Genomic DNA, 18,468 nt, shown 5'->3' on the forward strand with positions numbered 1-18,468 from the left:
AGAAAAGCCTCTGCAGTTGTAATCATCCTTCCGTTCAAGAGTCACCTACCTGGGCATATGGGTCTTGACTATACCATGTCTCCGCCCTTCCTACCTGTCTCATTGCTGTTCCTTCTTTAGTTGCAGAAGTTCTTTTCTGCTTGTCTTCTGGTCTTTCTCATCAACAGTTACTCTGTAAATAGTTGTAATTTTGTGTGCCCACGAGAGGAAGTGAGCTCAGGGTCTTCCTACTCTGCCATCCTGGCCCCTCCTCAGAGACCTTCTCCATTATGTAAAAGATACATGAGAGCATATGATATTGCAAACCTTGTTGCAAGACATGTAGATGTCTTTTTCTATGATGCAAAAACAAAAAAAGTATTTGTCCTCAAAAGGTTTGCAATCTCTGGAGGTGAAAAACATAAAGTAACCCTAGTAAGAAGGAGTTAAGTGTTATAATGTCATCAGACGGGTTTTATAGTACTTCATTCTTCCTTTATTATAGTACTTCTCACATTGCTTTGAAATTTGTCCACTTGTCTATCTTCTTTAGTAAAGTATGAACTGAAGGCAAGAACCATATCTTATTCCTCTCTGTAGCCTACAGACCTAGATTAATGGGTAACCTAGAGGAGGAGCAATAACTATTTGTGTAAAATGAAAGAAACTGATGAGTAAGTGAAGAAAATGGCTATGCAATTTAGAGGGCAAGGGTCATGTCTGGCTGGGGTGATCGCATAGGGTGAAGTCATTTAAGTTGGATCTTAAAGGATTCAAAGGTGAGAGTCTGAGAAAGGGAATGGGAGCTGAAGGAGGTAGAAAACAGGCAAAAGAAATATAGAGTTGAAAGAGAGATCAGAAGTCTAGTTTTAATATAACCTCCCATTAAATGTGGGCATTTCATCTGTCATGATGCTGATAAGTGGTTAAGTATCTCATAAAGCGTTCTATTCTGCTTCTTAGATAGTCTAGTTTGATTTGGACAATCTGCCCTAGAACTAGTTTTGATTCTTCTACAAATGAATTCATTTCAAAGTATTGAAGATTATGTAAAATCACTTGGCTTTTTAGGAAGTTAACTTATTTCTCTGACAGGTACTTTTTCCAGTATTTGCTGCTTATGTAATTTAACAAAATTAAATACTCATGTTTTGGTATGGATCTCAATACCTTGTAACCTACACCTAAGATGTTTTTCTAAAAAATTGTGGTAAAGTACACATAACATAAAATTTACCATCTCAAGAATTTTTCAGGGTATAGTTTAGTGGCTTCAAGCACATTCATATTGTTGTGCTACTATCACCACCATCCACTGGACCCTTTTCATACCAGAGATTTTTAAAACTGAAAAATATAAAATATTATTGCATGCAAAAAAGTCAGATACATTTTTAATAGAGCTATGTACATTTTAAACATATGACAAAATTCAGACTGGAACTTAAAACCAATTTATTAATTAAACTGTGGTGCTTGGTATTTAACGGTGATTGCACGAACCATGGGCTTATAAGTCAAAATCTAAGATCTATATAAAAACCTTGTACATTTTTCTCTTAAAATGAGAGATAATTCAAAGTACTAAAAGTTCAATTTTGTAAACCCAGAAAAGATAAGATTTCTGATAGTATAAAAAACTAGACACTCGCCTTTCACTGGATAAATCCTGTGGGAAGTCAAACAGGTGGTAAAGGATCAAACTTTAGCCTATTCCATGCCATCACAGTAGCACTTATTTCTTACCTGTGGGAGCCACCCTTGCCAGAAGAAATGGTTTCAGTTCATTTGGTGGTTCTATTTAACACGGCAAAGTAAGAAGCAGTGGTATTTCCCAATCTCCTGCTAGGACTCCGTTAATTGAAAAGCAGTGCAAGGTAGAATTAGAACCAGGGTTTTAGGATCTAAGCCCAGTTTTACTTCTAAGAAAAATATTTCTCTAAAATTATAATCCCAATACAATGGCCTCTTCAGTTCAGACTCTTCATCAGAACATTTATTTTTCTCAAACAGTGCCCTCTGCACTTGATTTTGTTTTGAAGCTATTTCGGGAGCAGGTACTGAAGTTTGGGAAACAGTTTCAATGCGTTCTGTGTTGTCACTTCTATAACTTCCTCCACTGAGATCCCTTTCACCTGGGCAATATATTCTGCTGAAATGGAAATGTTTTGGGGCTCATTCCGTACCTGAGACAGAAAAAGCAGACATTAATCAAACATGACACTCAAGGGAAGCAATCCTTGAAGACTGAAGATAAAAGAGATGAAAATGAGTTGGTAAAAACAACTGATGAGCTCTATTTTTTTTTTTTTAATGGGGGTGAGGTGAAGTTGAGGAAAAGGCCCTGAACTTCAGCTTGAAAGCTAAGGCTACAACATTAACTGTAAGTCTATCCTCCTCCTGAAAAGAGCCCTGGGGTATTACCAGTCGAGGTCCCAGCACCTAGCATATGAAGCAGTCTGTACAAAGTGGACACTTGGTGACCTGCCTCACTGATGAATTATTAACTGTCCTTTGTTCCTCAAGTGAGTGCTTGCAAAGGTCAAGCTCTGTAGCTTGGCCATTTCAACTCACAGGCTACGTTACAGTTTGACTCAGTAATGCCATGGTGTCTGGAAGACTACACAGATTATGTAGTCATATTTCACTGATTCTAAGATGCATTTCTCCCCTGTCTTAACATCTCTGAAATTGACATATATTTTAATGACATTCAGTGGCATGTGAAAGTATAATTGTAGTGTTTTTTTCCTTAATGGTCACAAAACAGTGGTACATCTACAATCAGTGGCATTTAGATTTGATGAAATATATTATTGTTGTTACTATTAAGTTACCGACTCAGGATGATAATGTTCAGAGGAATAAGATAACAAGGTTAAAAAATAACCTTGATAACGTAGCCTAAGAAAACAATGAAAAATGCACATCAAGATTTAGGTTCAAGGACATTCATCATATTGTTTATAATACAGTTGACCCCTGAAAAACATGGTTTTGAACTGTGTGGGTCCACTTATACATGGATTTTTTTTTTTCAATAAATACTACAGTACTACACAATCCAAGCGTGGTTGAATCTGTGAATGCAGAACCACGAAAATGAGGGCTGAATCCACAGATGCAAAACTGCAGACGTGGAGGGTGGACAGACATGTATTTTCCATGGTATGGGGCGGGGCTGGGGGGTTGGGGAGGGTGTTGGTACCCCTAAGCACTTCTTGTTCAAGGGTCAACTGTACTGTGTTGGAAACAAATAACCTAAAAGACAGTATCAAGTTAAATATACTGGGGCACATTCACACTGAAATTTATATACTTATTAAACATGATGAGGAAAAGTATATTTACTGATATTTACATGTGTTCACCACATAAAAGCAAGTTATGGGGGCTTCCCTGGTGGCGCAGTGGTTGAGAGTCCGCCTGCCGATGCAGGGGACACGGGTTCGTGCCCCGGTCTGGGAGGATCCCACATGCCGCGGAGCGGCTGGGCCCGTGAGCCATGGCTGCTGAGCCTGCGCGTCCAGAGCCTGTGCTCCGCAACGGGAGAGGCCACAACTGTGAGAGGCCCATGTACCGCAAAAAAAAAAAAAAAAAAAAAAAAAAGCAAGTTATGAAATGATGTGTTGAGGCTAATCCTATTTTTATGAAAAAAATATTATGTGTACATATATGGACATAAAGAAGTGTGGAAGGACATAAGAACTTTCATTTATTTAGTGCTTGTTGTAGGCAAGGTTTTGTTCTAAGGTTTTCATGGAATTTCTCATTTAATCCTCAAAATAACTCTGTGAGATAGGTACTATTATTATTAGCATCCCTTTTTTACAGATAAGAAGGGATCCTAAACAGCGAGTAAGTAGCCCAGTTGAGGTTTAAACCTGTGCAAGCTGTCATCAGAGTTTATGCTTTTAACCACTATACTATAGTGGTAAACTTTCAGTGGTAGATGGTTCTATTTTCTTATGATTTTCTGTTTTCTATTTTTCTAGAACAAACACATTTTACTTAACAAAAAGCATATTCAGTTTTATTTTTTTTATTTTTATTTTTTGGCTGCACTGTGCGGCATGCAGGATCTTAGTTCCCCGACCAGGGATTGAACCCGTGCCCCCTGCAGTGGAAGTGCAGATTTCTAATCACTGGACCGCCAGGGAATTCCTCAGTTTTAAAATTCATTTATTCAATAAATGTTTTTGAGTACCTACGATGTTCAAGGCACTATGCCAGAAACCGACAATTTTTATCAAATCATCTAAATACAAACATAAAACTGAGTTATAAGAGCATTTGAAATTCATTTCTGTTTAGGGTGAAAAAGCTAGGTCATTTTCATCCTATTTCATACTAACCAGGAAGGCAATTTTGTACCATTCTGTCCTACAGTCAAACAAGAAAATAAATGTGGTTATAATCCTCTATTTTCTCATTCCTCTTCTATATTCTTTTCTTTTTTTTTTGCGGTATGCGGGCCTCTCACTGTTGCGGCCTCTTCCGTTGCGGAGCACAGGCTCCGGACATGCAGGCTCAGCAGCCATGGCTCACGGGCCCAGCCGCTCCGCGGCATGTGGGATCTTCCCGGACCGGGGCACGAACCCGTGTCCCCTGCATCGGCAGGCAGACTCTCAACCACTGCGCCACCAGGGAAGCCCTAGGCACTTTCATATACATTACTTCATTTAATCCCCACTGTAATACTTCAAAGTATTTTACTATTATTTTACCCACATTTTATAAATGTAGAAACAGTTTCAGAGAGATTAAGGAACTTGCCCAAAGTTATACAGCTAGTGGGTATCAGAGACAGGATTTGAATCCAGCCCTTTCTGCCTCTAGACACTAAGCTTTTTACTATACTGGTCTGGATTTCAATATTACATAAATTAGGACATGACCCATATCAAATAATATTCTGTGTAGCACAACAGCCATATTTACAAAAGACTTGAAATTAAGTCAATATAACCTTTCAAACTAGCATTAAAGTAGGATCCCATTATATTTACACTGGAATGAGAAACACAGCTAAACTGAAAATAGTTCAAATAAAAGACACAATCTAAATAATGTAGAAATTAGAAAATCATTTACCTTTTTTTCTGGCCCTAGCGCAGGTGAATCTGTTTCCAAGCAAATCGAAGTTAAAGGCAACTGTTTAACAAGTTTCTGCTTCTTAGAGAAAAGAGAAAGCTAGTAAGTTTAAAACATGAGAAGTAAAGATTAAATAAGTAGCATTAAACCCACATGTCAATGCATACTACTCTGCAAAAATCTAAAATTCATACTTTAATATTCAATTAATAAATGTTCACTATGTTCTCATCATTCTACATTAATGGTTAGTTTTTTGTTTGGTTGGTTTTTTTTTGTTTTTTTTGCGGTACGCGGGCCTCTCACTGTTGTGGCCTCTCCCCTTGCGGAACACAGGCTCCGGACGCACAGGCTCAGCGGCCATGGCTCACGGGCCCAGCCGCTCCACGGCATGTGGGATCCTCCTGGACCGGGGCACGAACCCACGTCCTCTGCATCAGCAGGTGGACTCTCAACCACTGCGCCACCAGGGAAGCCCGAATGGTTAGATTTAAGAAGAAACATTCTTTGCCAAAAATTATCCGAAGCCTTTAGGAACCCAAAGAGTAGTAACCAAGAGCAAAAAACGAGGTAACATCCAGCAAGAACCCAAATATCTGATATCATATGCCTACTGAAAGATCCAAGGAAGAGTGATTTCCCTGGTGGCATAGTGGTTAAGAATCCACTTGCCATTGCAGGGGACACGGGTTTGAGCCCTGGGCTGGGAAGATCCCACATGACATGGAGCAACTAAGCCCATGAGCCACAACTACTGAGCCCACCTGCCACAACTACTGAAGCCCGTGTACCTAGAGCCCGTGCTCTGCAACAAGAGAAGCCACCCAATGAGAAGTCTATGCACCACAATGAAGAGTAGCCCCTGCTCCCCTCAACTAGAGAAAGCCCGCGCACAGCAACGAAGACCCAACACCCAAAGATAAATAAATAAAATAAATAAATAAATAAATAAGAAATTTCTCCACAAATGATAAAAGTAGGAAAAATAAAAGTAATCATGGACTATCAATTAACATGACCTAATTGACATTTCTAGAACTTTCCACCTGAAACCGTATATAAGGCCCAGTGTCCCTGTATTTTGAAGTAAATTGCTTTTGCTTCAAGTCTCCCAGGCCTCCCCTGGGCCTCAAAAGGCTGGTTCAAGAATTAGTGATTAGGAAATGTGAAGATGTAGGAGCAATGAATAGCTGTTGGGTCCGAAAACTGGTAACAACTTAGACTATGAATTCGCCACATAGCAGAGTCACCAAATTCCCAGTTCCCTGAAAGTTATAGATAGAGGCCTGACACACACTCCTAAGCTGTTCTTACAGGAAGCAGACCCCAACCAGATGGAAACTGCTGACCTCAAGCATGTAGACCCCAGACCAGCTGAAACCAGAAGATTGATGATGCTCAAAACTTCACCTTGACGTCAATCAATTCGAGAACTGAGAACAAGCTGCTCACATACCCTGCAGCCTCCTCCCTCACACTGCCTTTAATATCCTTTTTCTGAAAGCTATCAGAAGTTCAGGTCTTTTGAGTATGAGCTGCCCAATTTTTTGTTAGTGGAAGTTTATTTTTTTTGTGAGTGGAAGTTTACTTTGATGATAGCCAATTTATCTATTTTTTCTTTGGTTGCTTGTGCCTTTGGTGTCATAGGTAAGAAACCACTGCCTGATCCAAGGTCACAAAGATTTAGATCTGTTTTCTTCTAGGAGTTTTATAATTTTAGCTCTTACACTTAGGTCTTTGATCCACTTTTGAGTTACTCTTTATATGAGGTAGGGACCTAAGATTAATTTTTGCAATGAAACCAGAATAGTATCACAAGTATAAAATAAAAGTTCATATTTCAAAGTATATTTCACAAAGTATAAAATGAGGTTTAATGAAAGAATTTACCTGTCCACTTCTTATGATAGAAGGAGGAATTGAGAAGAAGTACCCAGCTTTTACTCCTTCCATGGCTACAGATGGCCGACCATCAAATGCATGCAGCAACACTTTGTCAGCACCTCTCAAAAATTAAAGATAAATCACAGTTCCATTTTATTTCCTTAATAAGAGGTTTTACCACTAATCAAATTGAACAACACAGATTTTTAAGTAAATGTCGGTCACTATAAGGTTCTATGATTTCTAAAGAGTAGATAAACATATAGTGTTCAACCAGTAGAATAAAAATATAGTAAATTCTTAATCTTCAGAATAAAATTAATAAATATAATTGAGCAATTATTTAAACTTCCTATACCATCAAACCTTCTCCAAATCTTCAGAATAAAATTAATAAATACAATTAAAGCAATTATTTAAACTTCCTATACCATCAAACCTTCTCCAAAAGTTTCTGAACTGTCAAATTATTGTTCCTAATAGGTCTTTAAGCAAATTGTCCTTAAGAAGGATGCTAGTGAAAGAAGAAATGAGGAAATAAATGACTCACAAATTCAACACTCAGAGTTAGTTTCACAAAAACCATCTCCAGTTCTTAAAGGATGGCTGCTCAGCCTGCACAAAAATCATGTTCTCGGTGAATCCAGGGGGACTCAGTATTCATCACTGAGAAATACAGTGCTTTCTAATTGTAGGCAATTATGTTCACTTCACTATTTGATACTGTTGGTAGGTGTGACATTTAGTGAGTTACTACTGTGAATTATGAAATCAAATTAGTGGGTCACGACTGGCCAGTGTGTGCTTATATATTTGTGTGCATAAACACACGCACACACACATATCTATACACACATACATATAGATGTACTGCTTCTTGAACTTTTGTCAGTTTTCTGTATATGTATATACTGAGTTTTGAAATAAAGTCAGTGCCAAAAACAGTATGTATGTGTATATATCGAGTTTCAAAATAAAGTATATTTCTTACCGTGGACAGCACTTTAAAAATTTGAAAAGTAATCCTATGAGAAGTATTTTTTCTTTAGGAACAACTGGTGAAGATGACAGTACATTTTATATAAGATGGCCACAATCTGTATAATACCATTTTCTAAAGCAGCAGCCATAAAACACGCAAAACAGTAACACAATGTGATCACCCTTCTTTGCTTTGTTTCTTCCTCCCTCACATACGCTGACTAAAATGTTGGAGCTGCTAATTTTCAAATTAAGGCATTAAAATTACTTGATCCAATTTTTCATCTGCTTTATCCTGGCCTGATAAACATCATAATCACACTGAAAACCTTGTAAATAGTAGGCTGACTTGCAAAACCATCTTAGTTGATTTCCATCTCTACCCTTGACCCATTCCCTTCCCTTTAAGAAATCAAGTAAAGCATGGCTTGTTCTATTGGGAATATGGACTGGAATTGTCAAACTTAAACATTAGGCACATTTTTCTCAGGAACCTAAATACCTTGCTCACTTAAGAGGCTGATGGTGGGTCTTCCAGCTGAACGTGAGTGAACATTTCTGGTAAACAACAAAAAAATTCCTTTTGAGTACTTAATATGAAATTATTATTTTGTTATATTAAAGCAATTCAGAGAAAAAGAAAAGTAGAGCTGAATTTCAGGAGACTCATTACTTAATTTGTTCTGTAACTATTAATATAGAAAGATGATAATTAACCTACAAAGGCAAATTTAGTCTTCTGGCTAATTGGACCTGTCTGATTAGGACTTGTCTTTGCTCTTCCTTCTGTTCATCAGTGCCAGCAATTCTGGGGGAGAAATCTAGTCCAACCTATAATGGAAAAATAAAACAGAATTACATGTTTATGGTTTAATGAATCCCCGAAGACATATTATGGTGCAGTACAGTCCAAGAGAAATATAATGGGAGCCACACACATAAGCCACATACACAACCTTACAGTTTCCAGTAGCTACATTAAAAACACTAACAAGAAACAGGTGAAATTAATTTTAATGATATATTTAATCCACTATATCTAAAACATTATCAATATTATCATATAGTCATATTATTATGTCAACACATAATCAATAAAAAAAAATTATTGAGTTATTTTACATTCCTTTTTTGAGGTATTGAGACTTTGAAATCCTCAGTGCATTTTATCCTGATAGCACATCTCAATTTGGGCCAGTCACATTTCAAGTGCTCAACAGCTGCATGTGGTAACCACACTGGACAGTGAAGTATAAATGCCTGCTTCCCTCGATTCTATTCTGGCATGCATCGTGATAACCTAGATTCTGAATGTAAGTGCTATTCTTATCTTTTATCTTTAATTATAAGTGGAATTACCAAGTGATAAGATGTTTCACAGCTGTAAATTATTTAATAAAAAATGTTCTTTAATTATAAACTCTAACCTATTTAAAGTATGCCTGTATATACTATTTTAACTAACCAGAGAGATAACCCTATGTAAGCAAAAGGAAAAAAAGAGGAAAGTACATTGAAATGGTAATAGTTTTCTTTCATTAACATAAGCCCATGGGGAGACTTCTATTGTTTTATCCCTAAGCACTTTTGATTATTGAGGAAGTACTGACAAGGTATTATTCAGCTGAACAGGGTGAACATAATTATCCAAGTCTGTTATAATCACCAATACTGAATTAAGGACTATTTTCATCTATCACATGAAAGTCTGGATTAGAAATCATTTGATCAGCTAGTGGGTATTTACCTCTCCAATTGCCAACAATCGATCCTTATAATTCTCGATAATGGGCAAAGCTACATCCAAATCCTGGGATGAGAAAAAAGTAAATTTATTAAAAGAGGAGAAGGGAATTTTATAGGTTTTGTATAAACACCCATTATATGCCAGGCACTATGCTATACTGGGTCCTTTACATAGTCAATACCTTTTAACCAGTTGAGGAACTAAGAATGTAATCCTTCTATAATGGTGAGTACTTCTGTCTGGAAATTTGAGTACAAACATCCCACATCCATTTATGTTACAAGAACATGACTTCCTTTTTTAAATAGTATTTATTTATTATTTGGCTGTGCTGGGTCATAGTTGCAGCATACAGGATCTTCGCTGCTGTGTGCGGGATCTTCATTGGGGCATGCAGGATCTTTTAGTTGTGCCATGCGGAATCTTTAGTTGCGGCAGGCGAACTCTTAGTTGTGGCATGTGGGATCTAGTTCCTTGACCAGGGATTGAACCCGGGCCCCCTGTATTGGGAGCTCAGAGTCTTAGCCACTGGACCACTAGGGAAGTCCCAAGAACATGACTTCTTACTAAGATTCCCACTTAAACCCTTCCTTCTGTTCAGGAGGCATTTCCTGGCATTTAGGAGGAGTGAACTGGATTTCCTGGAATAGCTGAGCAAGAGAGAAGAAAGCCACCAAGTGGTCACCTTTGTGAGTTTTGGGGAGTGCACTGCTATGTTCTCCTCTTAGGGTACTGATGTCTTGTGAATTTTTAATAGTGATAATCCCATACATCCTTTGCACTATTTTCACTAATTTCTTTTGTCTTTATAGTCCTGTGTAGCCTATTTTTGTCCTAAAGGTTCAACAATATACATACTAAATATCACAAATATGTTGTTTGCCAACTATTGAAGTAACTGTGTACTGTTAGTTTCCATGATATTACTATTTCCACTTAAAGAGAATTCCCCCTGTGAGGGATCCCTTTAAGACAAGGGAAAGACAAATACATGGAAAATTTGCTTCTAGACATTTTAAACTACTTTGAGGATTTTAGTCTCAGAATATGTAAATTCAAGGTACTTCTAGTGAGGAAAATCAGAACAAGGGAGAATTAAGAAAAGGGAGGTAGGGCTTCCCTGGTGGCGCAGTGGTTGAGAGTCCGCCTGTCGATGCAGGGGACACGGGTTCGTGCCCCGGTCTGGGAGGATCCCACATGCCACGGAGCGGCTGGGCCCGTGAGCCATGGCCGCTGAGTCTGCGCGTCTGGAGCCTGTGCTCCGCAGGGGGAAAGGCCACAACAGTGAGAGGCCCACGTATCGTAAAAAAAAAAAAAAGAAAAAAAAAGAAAAGGGAGGTAAACCATATGGTAGAGGAAGAAGAGGAGATTTTATAATTATACCTCAAGAGAGAGAAAAGAAGATGAGGAAGGGTAAATCAAGGCCTCAGACATTCCAGTAGACTCAATGAAGAATTAATATTGTCATGTGGAGCTAAGAGTATACAACCCTAAATACCAGAGAAGATGTCTGGCAATAGCTGAGTAGGTCAAAGTGTCAGACAAAGATTTTCCATATCAAACATCCAAACTACTGTGTGTCTGTGGGACCTCAAAGGGACTGGAGAAGTTGGAGAGATTACTCAGGAAATGTTTGACACTTAGAAAGTCTTCAGTCAGAAAGAAATTACACATTTGGATGAAGACCAGATACAGGGAAAATATGCTTCTTGGAATATGTATTATCTATAAAAAGAAGCAAAATACATTTACAATGAGACTATTCCCATTCCTCATGAAATATTTTGGAAGTTTCTGGCAAGTCAGGTATAGTAAATAGAAATTAATATAATTCATATCACAGATTCAGTATGTATAAATGTATGTGTGGTCTTTATCATTTTAATAGATGTAAAAATATTTATAAGGACATTCATAGGTCTAAAACTGACTTCAGTTCTATTCCCACTTCCTCCATGAAGTCTCAAGTTCTTTAACAGCTAATGGTTCTATTGTGGGGTTTTAAAATATCCTATACCTCTATACCCTATGACTGGGCATACTACAACTAATTAATTATTCATGATTTACAAATGAGGAAATTGAGACTTGGCAAAGTTAAGTGCCACAGATCACAGAAGCCAGTAGGCCAAGTCTCTCTGACTTCAAAGCCCATGCTGTTTCCACTATGCTATTGAAAGAAGAAAGGAGAGGGAAGGAAAGGATGGAAGAAAGAAGGGCAAAGGGGAGAGAGGAGAGCTTTATTCTGAATGATTTAAAATAATTAGAATTGATTTTTTTATTAAAGAAAATGTTTAGTCTTCAGAACCTTTAGAACAGGGGTCAGGCGTGTAACCGAAATGAGTGAAGAGGGTTAAGTAGGGACAGGAGCCAAATGGACAGCACGTGCCCTGCCTGGAGGGGGCAGTAGCTTGTAGACAGTGAATTGTGATTCCCCAGGGTATCCCAGGGGCTTAAATTCTGCCTGGTAATAATATTTATTGAATATGCTGAAAGATTTGTATGATGCTAGGCAATTTTCATTTTATAAACCAAGGTAATTTAATGAATACTTACATATTGTACACACCTACCTTTGTACCACATGGTAGGAGCTTGTAATCTAACCACAATGGGAAAGCTAAGCTACTGTGGGGACTACAAGCACGTTAGGAACAAAACTGCTTGACTCTGGTCTTTTCCAGCGGGCTATCTTGAGATTTGCTGAGTTCCTGTCTGCTTTGAGAATCTAGACTTACCTGTATATTGTTGATATTTTATTTAGTTTTGTAAGTTAAATAGTCCTATCAGTTCTACATTCATGCCCAAAACATGCCAAATCCACTCACTCCTCTCCATCTCCACTGCTACCACTCTGGTCCAATCCACCATCGTTTCTCACATGGACTATTGCCAACAGTCTTTTAACTATTCTCCCTTCTTCCTTTTTTGCCCTCTTCAAAATTGATTCTTCACACCATTGCCAAGGGTATCTTTTCAAAACAGAAATCACATCTTGTCACTCCTTACTTTAAATCCCCCACTGATGTAAACTACTATCCAACAAGGCCTTGTATGAGGTGATGGGGGATCCCTGCCCAATCCCTCTGACCTCACTATTCCTTCCTCTTCCATCTAGTCACATCAGCCCTCTTTCTATTTCTTGACCACATCAAACTTGTAACTACCTTAGGACCTTTGTGCTTCATTGTTTCCTTTGTGTTCAACACTCTGCCCCCTCTCTTTGCATGGCCAACTGCATTCAGGTTGCAGTTCAAACATCACCTCCTCAGAGAGGCCTTCCCTGACTACACAATCTAAAAACCAGCATCCACAATCCCCATCACACAATCTTGTTTCATTGCCTTTAAAGCACTTAGTTCACGTATCTAATTGTTGACTGTCTTCCCCAATCCAGAATCTGGCTTCTGTGAGAGGGATTTTACTCTATAGTGCTTAGAACAGTGTTTGAAATATAGTACATGCTCACTAAACACTTGTTGACTGACTACTGAAATGAAGGACTATTAGTATAAATCTCTACATAAATGAAAGAAATACTGTCCTGCTATCATCCCCAACATTTTGGGAATTGCAACTCTCTGGCAATTTAGCTAATTTTATCATATCAACAACTCTGGAAATCTACAGGATAAGTATTTATTTTTACTGAAGTGAATTAAAAGTAATTTCCAAAATAAGTAAAACTACCTCGGGTACCCCAATGTAAGAATACAGATTTATTATTATAAAAAAGGATAGTCTTCATATCTTAATTTATTCATAGATAACAAAAAGTCTTTACTTCTTCAACATGGGGCTTTCAATCTCATTATGTAATAAAGCACTCAGGACACTGTGCGTCTCCCTGATGCTGAGTCAGGAGAAAAGTCTGAAACATAAGACATATTGACTACTGTGAGTCAGTGAGATCTTGTGGGTAGGAATTTTTTTAGAGTGGGTATAAAAGTAATGCAGTTTAACAGATCAAGAGCACTCCTATAGGGATAGTTCAATGTTCAAAGAAGACACTATGTACTTGAACTCATCTGTTCCCTTATAGTACCACATCTATGAATTTGTATCTTAATTTTTCTGGATATCTTATCACTTTTATTGCCAAAGCAATATGATAACATGATAAAAAAGATGAAAACAAGGTGCTTATAACTCTACTAGACCATCACAACGAGTATAATTTCTGTACTTTTCTCTCTAGTCTTTTCCTTATAGAATATATTTTTACATGGATGTCACAGTGAATAAACCATTTGGTATCCTGCTTGTCTCCCTACACTATACTGTAAACATTTTCCATGTTGCTACATAAACCTTATAGTCCACACTTTCTATAGTTATATTTAACATTGTAGCATTATATTTAACACTGTATAAGTTAACTAGCTATTTATCTCCTAACCTCTAGGCTCTTTCCACTTTTTCTCTATTTCAAGTAACTGCTGTAACAAACATCTTTGTGAAAGAAGATAGAATTTATTTCTTTTGGATTATTGCCTTATAATATTAATTTGAAAGAGGAGGAGCACTGAGTCAAAAGATGTTATGATTTTTTATGGTTCTTGTTTTATAAGACTGTTACCTTTAACGTGACACTTCTTTGGTCTTTTGGTGAAACTCCCTGAACTGGGTGAACACCCAAGCATGGCAGAACAAATCCATTATACCTAAAAATGTAGAACGAATTAAGAAAGCAGAATATTAGACTAGGAGACAAAGTTACTCTGAACAAGAACAAGAACAAGAACAAGTAGGAAAGAATTTTTTTAGGGCTATGTTAATGTGATTGTTTTTCTTCTCATTCTCTTTAAAAATTGATGATCTTTGATATTATAAATATGAAATCATAACTGCATCCTTATTAGCAACTCTTTCTAAATCTTAATGAGAAGTAACACCTTTCTGAAAGCTGCATAATCTTTTCAAATTCTCCTGAATGTTCAGCAACCACCACAAGAGCCATAACATTGGCCTGCAACAAAAATGAAGAGAATAGTTAGTCTCAAGCAATATACATCCAATATAATTAAATAAAAATTTAAAGTTTTCTGTGCTTTTAGTTATCCTTGCTCACTCACACTCCATCAATATAATCATAATAGCTATCACTGAGTAGTTACTATGCTTCAGGTATTACGTTTGGTGAAAATAAATATTACCCCCCATTTAATCTACATACTCCTGTGACATAGGCATTGCTGTAATCCACTGTATGGGTCAAGAGACAGAGTTTTGGTTGGAGTCAGATAACTTGCCCAACATCACTAGCCCTGTGTAACTCCAAACCCCATACTCCTAATTAAGCTGCCACAGTGAAAGATGGCTGTATGTAAAAATGGCAACCATTTCTGAATACCACTTTTGGGGAAGACCACAAAACGCTAGCTTCATAAACACTTCCAAAGATTAATAATTTTTTTCCTACACAAATCAAACTGTTTCAGAAAACTTTTATAATTTCTCCAAGATCTCCAGAATAATGTTAATTCAAGAACTGAAAGATGGACCAATTTGTTCCATATTGCTGGTAAGCATGGTGGCTGTGGGAATGTGTTTTGGATTCAGACTATCTTGTCTACATCACTCACTAGTGGTGTGTCTTTGGACAAGTTAATCTCTAGGCCTTAGTTTCCTCATCTATAAAATGGGTAATGGTTGGCTATAAAATAGTAGCTTCCTCAGAAGCTTGCTGTCAAACATTAAATGAGATAATGTACAGGATGGGCTTAGCTCAGTGACCGGCACACAGTAAACAATAAATGCTGTTTATTATTAACTTATTATTATTGAAGTAACAACAACATAGTATAACTAAATTTCAAGCTGTTTTAGGTCAAAATTAGGAGGAAAATAAAAACAACTAAAAAAAGGGCAATTATAGGTATTGGCTTACTTTCTTGGCTTTCTCCAACACATCATCCAGATCCTAAAATAAACATAAGTAATCACAATCATTTTAGATGGATAAGTAAGTGTCCTTTGGCTGTGTATATCAATGTAATTGAGGCACCATAAAGAATGACAGTGATGGCAAGGAACAAGGTGGTGGAATGTGAAGAGCCTATGCTGACCCTACCTCCCATCTACTCTCTCAGTAAAATGTGGCTTCTGTTCCCACTCTACTAAAACAGAAACTGTTATTGTCAAATATAAAGGACACTTCTCTGTCCTCCTACTCTACCCCTCAGCAGCATTAGAAACTCCTCACTTGTCCACTCCTTCCTTTTTGAGATATTTTCCACTCTTGGCTTCTGCAAAGACTCCTCTCTAGCTGGCTGCTACTTTTCAGTCTCCTTGACTGGCTCTCTCTATCTGATTTCAGAACCCTATGCTTCTCTCTCTGACTCACCTTAAGTACTCTTATTACTATGCTCATTATGCTAATGAGTCCCCAGTTTTTATCTCCAGCCTATAACTCTCTCCTGAGCCCAAGATTCACATTTTACTTTATTTATTTATTTATTTTAGTGGTACGCGGGCCTCTCACTGTTGTGGCCTCTCCCATTGCGGGGCACAGGCTCCGGACGCGCAGGCTCAGTGGCCATGGCTCACGGGCCCAGCAGCTCCGCGGCACGTGGGATCTTCCCGGACCAGGGCACGGACCCGCGTCCGCTGCATCGGCAGGCAGACTCTCAACCACTGCGCCACCAGAGTAGCCCCAAGATTCACATTTTTAAATGACCATATGACATCTCCACTTGGATGGATATTAGGTTTCAACATGTGCGGAACATAACCATTTTCTCAACAAACCTATTCTTTCTGCCTGCCCTCTCCAACCTCAGTTTTCCCTCATCTCAGCACCACCACCTCTCTACAGCATCCTCAAGTTCTCCCTTTCTCTCTCTTTCCTCAATTCCTCTCAGCATGTACTACAGATTCTATCTCTAAAATATACCTTGAATCCATCTGCTTCTCTCAAACTCCCCTGCAACCACTATCTTTAGTCTAATTACTACAAAAGCTTCTAAGCTGGTCTTCTAGCTTCCATTCTTGTTCTGTCCATTAGCCACACATCAGCAAAATGGTTTTTAAATGGATTATCAGATCTTGTCTCTCTCCTTAAAAAGCAAAGCCCTTTACTGGATCCCCATTGTGCTTCTAATGAAATGCGAACTCCTGACTCACTAAACCTCAGCAAACCTCTTTGGTCTTGTTTTACGCGTCTTTTTAGCTCATCAGGCTCCACTCAGCCTTCCGGTAGCTTGAACGTCCAAATTCTGTCTTGCCTGGAGGCCTGCAACCCGCCTGCTTTCCTCACCACCATGCACTCACCGCTTTGTCTTTCCAGCACCAATTTAAGCTTCACCTCTTGAGAGGTTTTTCCCCTAAAATAGACCCCGCTCTTCTTTTTTATTAGCCTCTAGTTTCCAATGTAGCGGGTAAAACACTTTGAAATTACGTGTGTGTGCGCGCGCTGGTTTTTGTTTGCTTCGCTCCCCTGTAGAACTGGAGCACGCGGCGTGCGGGAGTGAGCCCGAGTTTCGCGGACGGCGTCCTGGGGAAAGTGGATTCTCTGCCCGGAGCTGAGAGGCTGGTAGGATAGCCGGGCCAAGGCGGGATAGGGGGAAGGACTCCAGTAGCCAGTAACAGCAAATAAAAGCCAAGTGGAGATAGAGGATATGGATATTCGGGATGAGAAAGAAAAATCAGTGTGAGTGAGATTAAATAAGGTGTAAGGAGCAAGTCGCACAGGACCACAGACGGGGGCCTGGGAGGATTTGGGGCTCCGCCCTAAGGGAGGAGAACAAGGATAGCCTGAAGGGAAAGAATGGGGGCCTCCCTGCTCCCACGGGCCCGACCTCGCCCTCACATACGCGGTCAAAGTCCGGGTCGGAGAGGTGGCAGTGACAGTCCACCAGCCCTACGCCCACCGCCCCCATCGCCGCAGCCACTGAATCCCTCGACTTGCCCGCGGAGCCTCAGGCGGAACGCTGCTGCTGCAGGCCGAGTTTCCGGCCGGACGTAGGCTCTTTCCTCCAGGGGAACCCGCTCTTCCGCTCCCAGAGTTCCCGCCCACAATTCAAGTTGGGAAAATGGAGGGGGCTCTTGCGTCGGTGGCCCTTTCTGCTCCGCGGGACGTGGAGAGAGTGGCCGGGACAGACGATGGGGCCCCGGTTCTTGCCACTTCCCGAAAAGACTTCCGGGTGCGTTGCACCTCGAAGCGGGCCGTGACGGAAATGCTAGAACTGTGCGGCCGCTTCGTGCAAAAGCTGGGGGACGCGCTGCCAGAGGAGATTCGGGAGCCCGTGCTGCGAGATGCGCAGTGGGTACGGGCCCAGTCTTGTTTCATCACCCCCTCTCTCCACACCCCAGGTCTCAGTGGTCAGAAAGAGCGCACGCCAGGCTTCGGCAGAGTTAACGGTGCCCCCCGCTTGGTTAGAAGCAGCCCGGGACACGGGAGGGAACAAAGTAGAGGCTAGAGGCAGCTGGGTATTGTTAATTACTTAGACCAGTGCTGTCCGACAGAAAAATACAAGGCGAGCCATGTATGTAACTTGAAATTAAAAGTAAGAAAAAATAGGTGAAATTAATTTTAATAACATTTATTTAACCATGTCCAAGATATCGTTTTAACTTGTAATAATTAAAAAATGAACGAGATAGTTTACATTCTTTTGTTCATACTAAGCTTTTCAAATCTGTCTTAAACTTACAGCTCATCTCCTTTCCTACTAGCCACATTTTAAAGGCCTCAGCAGCCATAAAGTGGCTGGTTGCTCCCCTATTGGGCGGTGCAGACAGAGACTATGAGAAATTCTCCAGGAGAGGGTAATCCTGGAAGT

At 39.4% G+C, this 18,468-nt stretch overlaps 2 protein-coding genes across 9 annotated transcripts in view; one reads left to right on the top strand and one right to left on the bottom strand.

Annotated features, from left to right (window-relative positions):
• Positions 1 to 1,357: 1,357 nt before the first annotated feature.
• Positions 1,358 to 17,617, bottom strand: TATDN3 (TatD DNase domain containing 3). 8 transcript variants are annotated; one of them, XM_065878350.1, is made up of 11 exons: positions 17,500 to 17,565; positions 15,576 to 15,608; positions 14,581 to 14,654; positions 14,265 to 14,349; positions 9,686 to 9,748; positions 8,660 to 8,769; positions 8,441 to 8,496; positions 6,964 to 7,076; positions 6,515 to 6,517; positions 5,074 to 5,172; positions 2,022 to 2,165 (listed from the first exon to the last, which is right to left on the bottom strand). In XM_065878350.1, the coding sequence occupies exons 1-11, from the start codon at positions 17,563 to 17,565 to the stop codon at positions 2,022 to 2,024; spliced, it is 846 nt and encodes a 281-aa protein (XP_065734422.1). The 8 variants fall into 8 exon arrangements, with proteins under 8 accessions (XP_065734424.1, XP_065734426.1, XP_065734422.1 ...); XM_065878373.1 differs by having other exon boundaries at positions 2,111 to 2,131; XM_065878352.1 differs by lacking the exon at positions 6,515 to 6,517 and having other exon boundaries at positions 1,358 to 2,165; positions 5,074 to 5,151; positions 17,500 to 17,569.
• Positions 17,618 to 17,718: 101 nt separating this feature from the next.
• NSL1 (NSL1 component of MIS12 kinetochore complex) overlaps positions 17,719 to 18,468 on the top strand; it is a 38,396-nt gene continuing 37,646 nt past the window's right edge. The window contains exon 1 of the mRNA XM_065892484.1: positions 17,719 to 17,952. Coding sequence (XP_065748556.1) covers positions 17,719 to 17,952 — 234 coding nt within the window. The remainder of the gene's footprint in view (positions 17,953 to 18,468) is intronic.

This window comes from Phocoena phocoena, chromosome 1, assembly GCF_963924675.1.
Source record: "Phocoena phocoena chromosome 1, mPhoPho1.1, whole genome shotgun sequence".
Lineage (NCBI taxonomy): Eukaryota > Metazoa > Chordata > Mammalia > Artiodactyla > Phocoenidae > Phocoena > Phocoena phocoena.

Excerpts from the sequence above, each read along its gene's own strand:
- TATDN3 (XM_065878350.1), bottom strand. The coding sequence starts at position 17,565 with ATGGGGGCGGTGGGCGTAGGGCTGGTGGACTGTCACTGCCACCTCTCC. Across the intron at positions 14,655-15,575 it reads TGTTGGAGAAAGCCAAGAAA|GCCAATGTTATGGCTCTTGT; the intron begins GTAAGCCAATAC and ends TTTTTGTTGCAG. Across the intron at positions 14,350-14,580 it reads ATTATGCAGCTTTCAGAAAG|GTATAATGGATTTGTTCTGC; the intron begins GTGTTACTTCTC and ends CTACATTTTTAG.